Source organism: Pithys albifrons, chromosome 21 (genome assembly GCF_047495875.1).
Source record: "Pithys albifrons albifrons isolate INPA30051 chromosome 21, PitAlb_v1, whole genome shotgun sequence".
In the NCBI taxonomy this organism is placed as follows: domain Eukaryota; kingdom Metazoa; phylum Chordata; class Aves; order Passeriformes; family Thamnophilidae; genus Pithys; species Pithys albifrons.
Window position 1 is genome coordinate 3,315,534 of NC_092478.1, and position 13,891 is coordinate 3,329,424.

Sequence of the window (13,891 nt, forward strand, 5' to 3'; positions counted from 1 at the left end):
TTGGAGCCTTTTTGGCTCTAAGCATAGGCACTCCTGGCTGCTTCTGCTTTTGCTGTATGGTGCATTTATTCAGTATTCTGACACATCAGCATTTATTTGAACAACACATCTAAAAGCCTTTGTTGACCCAGTTTGTCACATGCTTTTTTTAAAAGCAAACTAACACCCCAAACTCTAATCAAATGGAAGAGCAAAACCATCTACAAGGTGAGCTGTGATGATCTGGTCTGACAGTCCAGTTTTCCTAATGGGACTGGCTCCTAACTCACCCCTGCACTTGCATCATCCTCTGTGCTTATTGTCAGGTCATGTTCCTTGTCTGAATGTGACCCAAAAAAACCCTGTACTAGGCAAAAAATTACCATGGTTTTCTGAAGAAAAGCCTGGGACACAGACAAGCCTGGAGATGTCTCTGCAGTGAATAACCACTGCAGATCTGTGGTTGTTCCCTCCTGGCTATCAGTCATCTGTTGAGTGCTTTTTAAATATTCACAGGAGTGATGTTGTACTCACAAACAGCACTTGTAGCCAAGCTTTGGAGCCTGTCCTGATCACTGAAATCTCTTGAGTGTGTAGGATGATGGGCATGTTTGAAAAATGAGCTTTGTCACTGAGCAAGTGGTCTGGATGCTTTGTGAAGGGAGTCTGTGATAGGAGAAGCTTCTGGGTGGGCTGCAGGGGGGCCTCAGAGGATACAGTGTTTATGGAGGGTCGTGCAGGTGTACACAGTCACTATTTCAGTCACTTCAGACTGTGGCTGTGTAGCTTGGCAAAGGTTGTTATTGAAATAACCTGGAGCACGGCGAGGTCTCTTTGCTGTTGGAGTGCCCATTAGATCATGAAGCCGTTTCTTCCCTGTCTGTGGGAGGGGAGCATCTTCAAAAGGAAGACAAAGCCCAGCTCCCTGAGCTGTTGCAGTAGCCAGCACATATCCCTGCTCTTTCTTCCCTGCTATTGAAAAGAGCCGCATGTCAGAGGAACGCAGCCAAGGCGCTTTGTGTTTGCCCGTAGTTCGGAGCTGTTCCCTAGAAAACTAAAGCTTTCAGGAAGTCAGCTTCCTGTCAGTTTTATTTTTATGCCATTCCACAGTTACCCCACTGGGTTTTGTGAAGCTGCTGGGGCTTGCTGGCAGCCAGCAAAGTGGGCTGAAGGCAAAGCACCGATGCACGAAACGTGAAGGAACAGAGCGAAGATTCCGCTGCAGGCAACAGGATGGGGTTTTGTTCTTTATAACCTGCAAAACGCTCCTGTCCGCAGCCAGTGTGTGGGGTGGCTCTCCAAGCAGCTCTGCTCACACAACAGCACAAAGCCCCTCTGTTCCCTGTGCTTTCCCAGCACTGCATTTCTGTCTGTCCTGTGTGGCGAGCGAGCCGTGCTCGGAGCAGCGCGGGCGACTGGGCTCCGCTCCGGCCATCTGACACTTGGCTTAAATGATCTCTGTCTTTCTCTCCTCTCTCTCCTTCTCTCTTTCAGCTTGGCAGTGACCTTGGCGGGGGCATTGGAGGAAGCCCGGCAGTAAGTGCCATTCCATTTTTTTCCCCAGTTTAAAAAAGCTGCTCAAAGCTCAGGGTTTTTAAATGTAACCTCACCCGTTATGTGCTGGAAGATGCTTTAAATCCCTGAAGATGTTTGAAAATGGGCAAATGCAACTGAAGTCTGAAACACACAGGTCCCCACCTATGTTGCTTTGAGTCCAGCTGTCACCTGGGCTTTCCAAAGAGCAGCCAGGGCCAGAGCTGTTCACTCTGTCTGCTTAGCTCTTCTTTCTCAGAGCTTTTAGTTGAAGCACCAGCGTTAACACCAGCAGTACTCCATCCTTGTGCAACTGCTTTGGCAGCTGAAAGGCCAAGGATGCTCATCTCTACTCATAAAGCCTGGTCTCTTGTAACCCTAACCCACTGTAACCACAGGCTTGCCTCAGTTCAGTGCTTTTCTCACCTCAAACTCCACACAGGATTTTTGCCTGGACATCAGGAGCAGGTGCTCTGAGCTCTCCTCCTGTTTGTGGTCAGTGCTGCCACCGGGCCACCTCTGCTGTGCCTCTGCTTTGTGGGTGCCCTGGTGCCTACAGCACTTGCCAGGGCATTGGAGAGTCTCAGCCTGCTTCCAAAGCACCCTTGGCTTCAAACACATACCAACTTTTCCCAGGAAAACATGGGAATTGAGTGTAAGATGGCTTGAAGATGCAGCGGGCAGGACAGAGTGTGCTTACAACTCTCAGCCAAAAGTAGTGTCCCCTAAAAAACTCCAGGCCCTCTTTCCAGTAATTCAGTGGGGAAAGCACACTAAGTTTTGGAGAGAATGCTTTTCAGAGCCCCTTGTTATGGCTGCAGTCATTCCCTCTCCTTCCTTCCCTGTGAATGTGGCACTGCTTTCTGGCTTCAGCACCAGGGCAGAGGAGAGCTGGTGGCACAGTATCCCTGTAGCCCCCAGGCAGTCCATCCACACCAGGGCATGGGAGATACTTCCCTGTAGTGGTCATACCTACAAAGTCAGATCTCTGCCCTCCTGAGCCAACAAAAATCCCCCAAGTAGTTCTGTCTTAGTAATTGTGCCTGTTTCTGGGCAGCTGACTGGAGAATCCTGTTCTCAAGCACATAATTCTTCCTCCTTGGAAGAGAACTTGGGAGTCAGACTTGAGTGTGACTGTCCCTTCTGGAGCAGGGCACGTGGTGGTTAATGTTCCAGGTTTGGTGCCCTCATTTAAGTCCTTAGAGGGAAGAATTGCCCTTCTTGCAGGAAAGTTGTCCTCTGGCAGGCAGAGACAGCTGGGTCTGCTTCATGTAGTGAACCTTTTGGACCACAGTGCTGAGAATGCAGAGCTCTGGCTTTGGGTGGGAGCACACAACACGGTCATGACTCCCTTGCTATCTCTGGATATGCAAAATTTTGCAGATTCCTGAAGACTGACATAGTTGGGGGAAGATTTGAAGCAATTTTTTCTTTTCCCTGGGTTTATGTAGGGTAGATCCACAAAGCTTATTGTCTTATGAGAAGGAGAGTTGGAGAAGAAAGATTGCTCTACAGTGGGAATAGATAACTGAAGCTATAAAAAATGATGTGAAAGCTTGGATGAAGGTGACAGCCGAGCATAGGGATTAGTTGCCAAGAGCTTTGGAATTCAAATGCATAATTTAGCACTATTGATAAATCAGTGAGAAAGCTGCAAATGGCACTAAAATATTTAGGATATTGCCCGAGTTCATGCTTTATTTAATAAGTAGTGCTCAAGTGGGGTGTTAATCAGTGCCTGTTCTTTCTGACTCTTCCAGGTGGGACAGACCTACATTCCCTCTGCTGTGCCAGCCGCCTTTGCCCCTTCACCCACCCCTGCTGTGGTCTGTGCTGGACTCAATGATCTCTTCGAGCTCTCTCCTGGTATAGGCATGGCTCCTGGAGGATATGTGGCTCCAAAGTCTGTACGTAAGGAAAAACAGCCCTCCCCATTGCTCTGCCTTCCCCTGGGCTACAGGAAGTCTGAGGTTGCTCATTGTCCCCTTTATTGTGAGTCTCTGGTGCTATCACAGCACCTTAGTTCTACTCAGTCCTGTGGGGTTTTCCCAGTAGAGTGACAATGTGTTGGAGACCATGTTAGTTATTAGTTACAGGCTTCTGATTCCCTCACAGTTCCCTCATTTTGCCTGTAACAATCATACTCTAAAGAACTTCTTATGAAAGAGCCAAGACTTTTCTGTTCTGTCAGAGCAGTGCTCCTGCAGACCTGCTGCTTGGCAAGTTTCCTCAGGAAACTGAGGGCAGGATACAACTTTCATAGCAGATTTGTTTGTTTGGAGGAATCCAACGTGACAGTGAGGATAAAATCATGTGATGGGGATGAACATGCCGCAGTGTAATGCAGATAAAGGCTCTGTTAGTGACAGAGATGCATTGTCTTAGTCAGGAGGGGTCGGGAGATGCAGAACATGGTTCTGGAAACAGGCTATGGAGCAGCCACAGGGAGCTCTGGGTTAGCCTTTCCTACCTGAAAGGGAATAAGCAACAATTAGCACTCTTATTAAATAGTCCATGGATGGATAAACTTAAGTCATCCTATGAAACAGAGCAATATGAAATTGAGTGTGCAGAGCATACTCAAAGCTTTTGATCCTTGCAATTATTACACCATATATAAGGCCAAGTACAAAAGAACACAGGAATTCTGAGCTGATTTTGCACCACTCAAATTTGGGTCTGGGTTTTTCCCACAAAGGTGGTTTGGGAATCCAGAACCTGAACACCTAATAGTGATTTTATTTGGTTCAAACTTCAGTATTGTCCTGCCTCTAATAGCCCCACGAGCCCTTGGAGAAGCCTGTCCATCAGCAGACTTGGTAAGTCTCAACATTAGTGTGATGGACACAAGCTCTTGTGCACACTAATGCTGTAGTTTATTTGAGTTCCTCCGTGAGTGCTGTGAACAAACACAGATTAGGAGCAGCAAGCTTATTCCTCACTGATGAGCTCGATCCTTCCAACATCCCATGTCCCATCCTCCCTGTAGTGTTTCTTTGTGGGCTTAGTGTGCCAATGTAGCTGGATTTCTGAACTCAGGACTTCTGGTTTTTGGGAAAGCTACTTGTTTGTCATCTTCAGGCTGCAATGACATCTCTTGTGTTGAAGGTTTGGTTGCCTGCAGTGAAGGCCAAAGGATTGGAGATCTCAGGCACGTTCAGCCACAGACAGGGACACATCTACATGGAGATGAACTTCACCAATAAGGCTTTGCAGCACATGACTGACTTTGCCATTCAGTTCAATAAGAACAGGTAAGAAACCAGAATCAATGCACTGAGTTCAAAAGGTTGCATGACCCTGTGAGAGATGTTGTGTCTGCACTGGTGGACGTAGGGACAACTTTTATGTAGGTCTATAGTACAGTTGTGGAAATAGCCTGGATGGTACAACCTGGACTCTCCATCACACCACAACTGTGTGAAAGGGCTGAAAATACAGACTGAGGGGAAACAGGCAGCTCCCATTGCTCTCCCAGCTCTGAAACAGCATCTGCCCCCTTTAATCTCTGCAGAGTTTTAAAGCAGCCTCATGAGTTGTTAGGCAGGTTAGTGGTTTTATAGCCAGGGATTGCCCTGAGGAAAGCAAGAGCATAAACAGGCAAGATCTGAGCTGCACAAGTATCAACCCAGAGTGCCTCTGCCTCCTGACTTAATTGCTGTGCTGCCCCTCAGCCTGTCTGGAAGTAGAGGACTCGTTAATAAAGCTGTTTGTCAGTGAAGAAGTTGCAAGTTAAGAGCCTGTGGCACATGTTTTACCCGTAATTGGCAGCAGAACACTTTTGTCAGAAGGAGCAGCCACTTGAATGTTTAGAGCATACAGATTGTTCTCAGAGTCCCATCTCAGCCAAAGGACATGACATGGCAATACAGCCACAAATTCTTCCCACAAATATCCTTTCCAGTAAGAGCTTATCCTGTGCTTTTATGTTGTCTCAAGCAAAGGCCAGGCTAGTTCTTATCAAGATCATAAAGAGTATCTTGTGACTGAAACATCCTCCCTACTTCTTAATATCACTTCACTGGAAAAGGGTTGTCTCTACTAAAAATCCACTGAAATCATCTCTTTTATATCACTGTTAGCCTTGCAAATTTAGGATTTCTTGGGATGAATAAGATTTACTTAGAAAAGGCATTATGCTAAGTAAGTCTTCGTAAATGTTCTCCCTGGACTGCTGTATTTTCTGAAGAGTTTTGCTAAGCTGCTATATGGAAATGTTTCGTGCAAACTGGCCTAGAAAAAAAGGCATTTTGTTTGTGATTTTTCCCCCATACATCAAGCTGTGTTGTAGCCACACCTCTGTGGCTTTAAGGATATAAGAAGTTTAAATACTTTACAGTAAACCAGCAGTTTTTCCTCTTGCAGCATAAGCTCCATATACAATCTGCTACTGTTTCTTCTTCTATGAATGCTTTTCTTCTGTTGTTGCTCTCCACTGTGGCTGGTGCATTGCAAAAAGCTGCAGAGAGCTGGTTCTTCAGGTTTAAATATTAAGGTTTGTGATTGAGAAGTTTCTATTGCTTTCCCCCCCTCTCCTGCTGCCACTAATCACATTCACTGCAGTCTTGGGATAAAGCATTAAAAAAAATAAAAGAAAGCTAAAGCTCTAGTGTTCTGTAATATCACAGCCCCTCAGTAACAAACTGCAACTTTGGTTTCCCTCTGAGTCTTAGGGAAAGCACAATAGTTTGTATCCTCCAAGGTGAAATGGCTGAAGAAGGCAAATCATGTGGCTAAGCCCTGACTGAGAATATTCTTATTTCAGCTCCCTAGAGGGAGGACCAAGAATGGGGCATTTACTGGTTTTTGAAGGAGCCACAAACCCCATAAATGTGGCTGACTCTGTGCAGAGTCAGTATCAGGTTTTTAGTGAATAAAACAAAAATACACACTATATATCCTGTAAATGCTCCATGACCTCTGAGCTCATGTGAGTTCTGCTGGAGAGAAAGGCATTTCTGAGAGGACACCAAAACATCTGCACTTCCATCTGCTTTTGGAAAGCAGCAGGTACATGGTTAGGGGAGTGCTGCTGGTTAAATGTGAGCTGCTTTCCTCCTTCTCCACAGTAAGTAGAGGTGGAATTAAATGTCTCTTTTGGACTGAACGGTCAACTAAGCATTGCTTTGATGGGATACATCCCCAGTGAAGGAGCCTCCAACCACGTGGCTGAGCCAGGCACTGCCATTTGGGACTGGCTGCTTTGGTTCATTTGTTCTGCAGTGCTGTTACAAACCACATGTTCCTCCTTGGCTATTTATTTACTCTGTGTTGGCTCCATTTCCTCCTTGCACAGCTCCCAGTGGTACAGCAGCCATGCAGGGTGTGACACACTACCTGCAGTGCTCTGGAGCTCTGTAAGACAGAGCCAAGAGGCCAGACCAAGTCCAGGTGCTGTTCCTTGCTGGGCAGGCTGGTGCTCAGCACACAGACCAGTGCCCTGAGGTCCTGGGAGAGTTCCCAGGTGCTGGCCCCCTGGTTCATGTTGTAAGCAAGACCAACCTGAATGAGTTTCCCATACTTTGTCCTGCTTTGAGTGTCTGCTCCTTTGGGCTTTGTTCCCTCCCTGGAGTAGCAACAGCTCAGGAGTAGTAGGAAGATGAGCCACTTGTGCTTGACAGACGGGGAATAATGTTGGACAATGCAGTGCTGCTCTCATCACCTCTCTTTTTCTCTTGCCCAGCTTTGGGGTCATCCCAAGCACCCCACTGGCCATTCACACACCTCTGATGCCAAACCAAAGTATTGATGTCTCCCTGCCCCTCAATACTCTGGGACCAGTCATGAAAATGGAGCCTCTGAACAACCTCCAGGTAAGGGTTGTCTCATTCTGGGCAGGGGGTAGATGAGCAGGTGCTCAGCCCAGTTTGGTTGGCCCAACACAATGTGGTGAGACACTGTCACAAAATACCATGTGTAACCAGGCAGACCTCATGGATTTGGGCAACAGGTCTGGCCAAAACTCAGTCCTCTTCCTTTTTCTAGTCTGTCACAAAAGGACTGAAACAGAGACCTCTGGAATTTTTGTGAATTTTCAAACACCTCAACACTTGCATCTGTATAGGTTAAGAACTTTGTACCAGTAACACTGTTCTGTAAACTGGGCATGAGGTTTAGTTGGACTTCAGAACTGGAGCAGGTCTGGGCAGAGAAGGTGCCTGTGGTGGAGCGGGCAGTGAGAGCTGTCAGTGAGAACTGAGACAATTAAAGGAATTGCAGGAAATGTGGCAACTGCTGAGTGATTAATACTTCTCTAGTGCTCTTAAGTTCCAGAGTGCTTTACAAAGGCATTGGCATATCCCTGTCCCAGATAGTTTAATCTGAGGCAAATGATGTGTTCCAGGAAAGGCAGAGGAGAAATGACGTTAGCAGCTAATGTTTCATTAATGAGGGTGTTGGTGCACGGCAGGGACAGCATTCCCTAGAGGAGGCTCTTTATCAGATTGGGCTGTCAATCTGATAAAGACAGGACAGATCCAGGGAGTTGTTCCCCTCTGCTTTGGACCAGACTGTCTCCATCAATCCTGGCGTGCCTCAGGGGCAGTGGGCTGGAAGGCATCAGGCAGACAGCTCTGCCTGCAAGGAGGCCCTTCCCCACTCTGCCATGCAGAGGAGTCAGCAACTCCTGCCTCTGCTCTGGGTACTGGGTCCTCCAGGATGATTTTCCCAGTATCCCAAAGATGCAGGGAAGTTGCACACAGATCTCTCACCTCAAATCTCCAAGAGATGGAACCAGGTTGGGTTCCTGTAGCGCAGCAGCCCAGAGGGAAATGTTTTGAAACAGCTCATTCTCTTTTTAGATTAAGAGAAAGCAATGGAAGTTACTATTTATTCTGCCTGAACAAGTAGTTTTTTCCCTTCTTTTGACTTCCATTCTGGGGCTTATGACTTATTGATGAGTCTTTGGGCAAACAGCTTGAAATAGCTTCTCTGGCACTCAAACGAGCAGTCCCACACCGAGCGCATCGTGCGACGGGAGCGCAGACACTGAATGAATTACATGTCGTGTCTTCCACAGAGGGCCCTTCCAGCCTCGGGAAAAGCTGGATCCCCTCTGCATCCAGGTCATGAGGATGAGATCCCATCACTGCACGTGGGTCAGCTGTGGTAAAATCTGCCTCCTGCTCCAAAGGAAATTTGGGAGTCTGTAGCAGGTGACAGTCCCCATCAGCCTCCATAACACCAGGGACTCTCAACAAGGCAGTCTCGAGTTGCTGCTTCCTTTGATCAAGAAGGAAGTGAAGTATTTGGGTTATTAAATCTCTGAAGAAATGGGAACACAGTTTGTTTCTTGTAGCATCTTCTGCTAGAACAAAGCAAAGAGAAAACATGGGAGGAAACCTCCAGCCACCTCCTATTGAGACAGTGGAGCATTCATTAGTGCCAGACTCGTTTGCTAATTTGCTAAAGCTCTCATTGCCATAGAAGTTGGCTGCCCTTTTACAATTGGGGAAGCTGCCATATGGAGTAATAGTATATTTCTCTGCAAAGAGTTGAATCACAATAGCAGATGCCAAGTTAAAAAGAGCACTCCCCTTACTTTTTTGACAGCAGTGGGTTTGATGGAGATCTGTCATTGCCTGGACAGCCAAGGCTCTGGTTTTGTTTTGGGAGTTCATGTAGAGAGGATTTGTCTTGAAACATTCAGAAATCGTTTTGGTGACCTACTTAGGGAATAATTTATAGCATAATATAGGAGTGGAGAATACAAATGTTCCTGTATTCATTGAAGAACCAAAACACTCATCAAGTTGAATTTGCTTAATGCTTTTTTTCTGAGCTGGGGAACATTGGAGCAGATGCAGGGCTGGTTTGAACCTGAGGCCCTTATGTTCATCTCCTGTTCTGGTGGGTGTTTTTTGTTTTAGTAACAAGAAAAATAAGTCCTGAAGTAACCAAACTGATAGCTTTCAACTTTTTGTCATGTTAATTAGAAACTTCAAAGACTAGTTGTACATTCCTTAGGCAACTATTTCAGAAGTAATGAATTCAGGTCTTGTTCAGGTTATTTCTGTTACTCTTTCTAATCTTTCACCTGATACAGCTCATTTAATTGTAACATTTGTAATCATGGAAAGAAACTAAAATATTTGACAAGGTAACAAGAAACCCATTTTTGCAAGAAGGTGAGGAAGATTGAAGTATTTTCTGAGGCTCACTTAGGTAAAATATAACTGAAGTCTTCTGTTTGCCAGTGACCTTGCATCTTGTGATCTGAACACCAGGCTTCTCCCTCACATCCCAAATTAGTGATGATAATTTTCTTGACCTGTAGACTCAGATTTAACCCCCAGTCAAGCAGAGATTGATTCAAAGGGTAAAGCCAAAGTTAGAGCACTGTAGGGCTGAACAAACTCCAATCCCTGCTCCCTTGTTCATCTCTTTCACTTCTTACAGACTAAAAAGCTGCTATCAGATGCCTTTGGAGTGTGGCTGTTGCTGAAGAAAATCTGATTTAGTTATTTGTGTGCTGCTGACTTCTGCTGGGGGTCACTCTTGCAGTGCCTTGTCAGCATTTTGGAGGCCACCTGGCAGTTGTGGGTGCTGTTTCCTCTGCCCAGAGCTGCCTCTGCAGAACGTGGCACTTGTAAACAATGACAGGTTCTTGCCCAAAGGTTCTTGAGAGACTGTGTTGACCTTCATGAGTGTTTGGCAGCCACAGAGATGACTCTGGAAGTTGTACAGGTTTGCTTGGGTCCTGTAGTTGCCTTTTCATAATCAAAGCAGTGATGCCCCTCTGGTGATTTGTGGGCTGTTGGGGTCATACCTGGTGGAAGAGGTGGGCAGGGTGAGGTGTCTTTGCCACCGTGTGTGTGACACCCTCATCTATCAAAGAGGAAATTGTGTTCTGCAATAAGGATTTGACTGGTGAGGAATAGTAACTCTTTTCAGATACTTCAGGTCAAATTTGGAATTAGTAAATGCCTGTGATGAAAGCCTTTCTATGCTGAAGTGAACCACTGCTCCTAATAAACAGCCTTTGAAGGGCTATGAAATGCTGTGAAATTGGAATACACATTTGGGTACATGAGAATTGCTCCCCTGACTCTGGAAATGGGTGAAGTGGAGCCAATCTGAGAGAGTTTAAGAGCTGAGGCCTGGCCTGTCATGACACAAACAGGATCATCTCTTCTGTGAAACGACAACCCCTTGCAGGAGACAATACAATGGAAAACAAGCTGCAGGGACTCCTGGGGCAGTAGCAGGTCTGCCTGAGGCTGGAGCCACTCCGGGGACCCACATTCAAAGCTCAGCATCAGCGTGTCACATCCCCCAGCATTACCTGCTGTCACCTGCCAGCCCTGTCTGATGCAGCTACTGAGCATGCAACTGAAAGCAGCACAGCCTCAGTTTTCCAAGATGCCTGTAAAGTGATCTGATGAGCGTGAAAAGGGAAGGATCCCCCAGCTGCGTTTCTCCCTGGAGAGTGACACTGACACACAAACCTCTTCTTGCTGCTGAGCAGTGTGAGATGCAGAACACTTCTGTTTCTTGCAGTGAGTTTGGCAAAGTGTTTTTGTAAAGGCATAGGAAGGTACAGCTTCTCCATTGAGGAAAATATTGATCTTGCTAATGCACTAATCATGCTCTTCCTTCCACGCTCACTTCTGCTGTAACTCATCACCTGTGCTGCTCCTGGCAGTGCAGAGCTGCTGGAGCTCCCATTCATCAGAACTGGTAATGGATCTCAGGGCACAGACAGAGCACTCAGTACTTGGGATCAGATTTCACACATTCAGCTCTCCCTGAAAACAAGGCTGAGGATCTGTGTGAGCAGCCAGTCCAGCCAGCAGATGTTCACCCTTCCGAGCCTGCTTGATACACAACACGATACCTGCCCATGCGTGAGCTGTGTCCAAACCACTGACCAGCCACCACAGAACAGCCTTGGCTGGGTAGGTGGGGAAGGTGCTTTCTTGAATTTGTTGCCTAAGTTATTTTTTAACAGTCTGTACTCCTGAGAGTCTTATCTCGGCAAAGAATCCTCCTGGGAACTCCCTGAATGAGAGACTTGGATCACAGCTTGGTGGTCACGGCCAGTTCCTGACTCGGCTGCAACAGCTGTTGCTTTGCTGGTTAAGGGCAGGTCTGCCACATGGCCCAGCACGTTGGATAAAATGTGCATTTTGAGCTCCAAGTACAGCAAGGCACAGCAGAGTGCAGCCCTCCCAGTAACTCCGTGTTCCCTGACCACTGACGTAACCCAGCCCTGCTGTCTGTGCAGGCTCCAGCCCGGGCTCCAGGGTCTGCCTGGAGGCAAAGCATCCTCCTGGCAGTGGCTGCAAACACCCCTGGGATCCCAAGAACCCTGCCTGTCACACACAGTGACGTGAAGGAGCAACATTCCCTGGGGACATGTGACAGGCAGAGCAGCAGACTGTCACAGAACAAACCCTGACCTTGTGCTGGCAGAGGTAAAAAAGGCTCTGCGGTGGAGAGTCGTTCTCACCTTAACAGTTTGGCTGTTACCAGGCTCTAAAGCAAAACCCAACTTGAAGTAAATCCTTAATTTAGTGTAGGTGCTAATGGGATTCCAAGTGGGTATGTTGTGTACTTGCTGCTGATGGAAAGCATCTGTGTTGCTTTCAGACTTGACTTTGAAAGTCAGTTCTTGTGCTCAAGTCTGGGATTTAAAGCGTCAGAAACCTACACTGTTGAAGAAAATAACTGAACCTTGTTCCTGTGAGGTACCTCTTCCCCAAAATAATGCCATGTGTTGGCTCTCAGAGAGCTGCACTTCAAGGAAGTTCAGCAGAAGGGTGCTCGTGCTACAGGGTAAGCAAATACATTCCAGGGTTTGTTTCTAGAGGTGCTGCTTCCTTTAGTCAGATCACGGACCAGACATAAGTGATTTGAAACCCTGTGCCAGTTTTTAGTGGGCTCACACCTTTTCATCAGTGAAGCACCACACAAAAATCTGCCACCTTTTGACTTCTATCCCTCAGAGCTTTGTAGGCTGCTTGACTAAATTCACAAGGTACTAATATTTTTTTTCCTCTTGAAAAGGTTGCTGATAGAAAGCCATTTTTATTAAAAATACTTCTGTTTCAACTCTGAAATGTCTGAGGCTGAAGGTCTAGCAAGAGGTTTAATAGTTCATGTCCAGGTCAACAGGTTAAAGCTGCAGAGCCACGAGCAAAGTTAGTGTGGACTGGAGGATTTACTGAATGCAAGTAGAGGTTCCTTTCAGGCATGTCAAACCCGGAGAGGCTTCTCAGCTACTGCTATCACTTCAAATGTCATTGACACTCAGGACAAAGTTCCCAACTGAGGAGCACTGGATTTTTTTGGCAAGTCATTGTTATTAGCTGCTCAGGTTCTTGCAGACACTGCTGTGGATCTGCTTTCTGCCTGGGGTTGGTTTTGTACCCTGTCATATGGCATTGGCTGCTCCTGATGTGGAGCAAACCATGACCTTGGAAAGCTGTTATTGACTGATGGGGCTTCTTAGCTTTTCCTTGGCTCAGCTTTCCCCATCCAGGTACCTGCAGGTGGCTTTCCATGGACCAAATCTTGTGGACCACAGTGCTGACAGGGTGTACTTGGCTGTTTGTGGGAAGGATGGGGCGCTGGAACTATGGAAGCTTGTCCTGAAAAGCTCCCCAGCCTTGTCCTAGTGCTGTGGGTTTAAGGAGACCACGGCCTTTTCCCTTCCTGTTCCTGGTAACAGCTGGTTTCTGCATCATTACAGACTTGCAAGGTGACACGTGATGTCATTTCTGAACCCAGTGATGCAGTTTGGGAGGAAGGCTGGCACGTGGCTTGATTTTTCTTTACTGGGAAGAAATTGCACTTCAGAGCATCTTAATTGGGTAGCTCTCCAGAGTGTAGCCAAAGCAGCTTACTCAGTATGTTTCTGCAGAGTTGAGAAGCAGGTCAGCAGATACCTTTTTATAGCATCCTTATAACTGCAGGGACAGGGTTGGCATATTAATTTGGAGTGTGCCTCTCAAACCATGACTGGAGAGAAGGCTCTGCTTTCCAGCCCCTCTTGCAAGAAACTGCTGTTGTATGGCAACAACAATTAGCTACAAAAGCTCAGTAATCTCTGTTGTTCCATGGCAAGGCAATTAATCGTTAAATCAGAGCTGGAAAAGATCTTGGGTCGCACAGGATTGTCCCCTGCTATGCTTTGTTGTTTTCCTACACTTCCTCTTATTGAGAGCATTGTCAAGGCTGATTTTAAATAGTCAAGTGCTGGAGCTTCTCTCTTCCTCAGAGGAATTTTGTGCTGCTTAATAATTCTCACTATGGGTTTTCCCAGACATTTAGCCTAAATTTTCCCTCTTCTGGCTCATCTCCATGACTTATATCCAAGCATAGCATCTGGAATGGCTACTCTGCTGTCCCTCCCCCAGCTCTCCCCTCCCAGACTTGG

General features: G+C 46.7%; 1 protein-coding gene across 2 annotated transcripts in view; it reads left to right on the forward strand.

Moving 5' to 3' along the window:
- Window positions 1–13,891, forward strand: part of AP2B1 (adaptor related protein complex 2 subunit beta 1) — an 81,782-nt gene that overhangs the window by 53,248 nt on the left and 14,643 nt on the right. The window contains exons 15-18 of one of the 2 annotated variants that reach the window (XM_071574750.1): window positions 1,474–1,515; window positions 3,273–3,419; window positions 4,621–4,766; window positions 7,196–7,325. In XM_071574750.1, the coding sequence (XP_071430851.1) occupies window positions 1,474–1,515; window positions 3,273–3,419; window positions 4,621–4,766; window positions 7,196–7,325 (465 nt within the window). The remainder of the gene's footprint in view (window positions 1–1,473; window positions 1,516–3,272; window positions 3,420–4,620; window positions 4,767–7,195; window positions 7,326–13,891) is intronic. The other variant, XM_071574751.1, reaches the window with a different exon arrangement.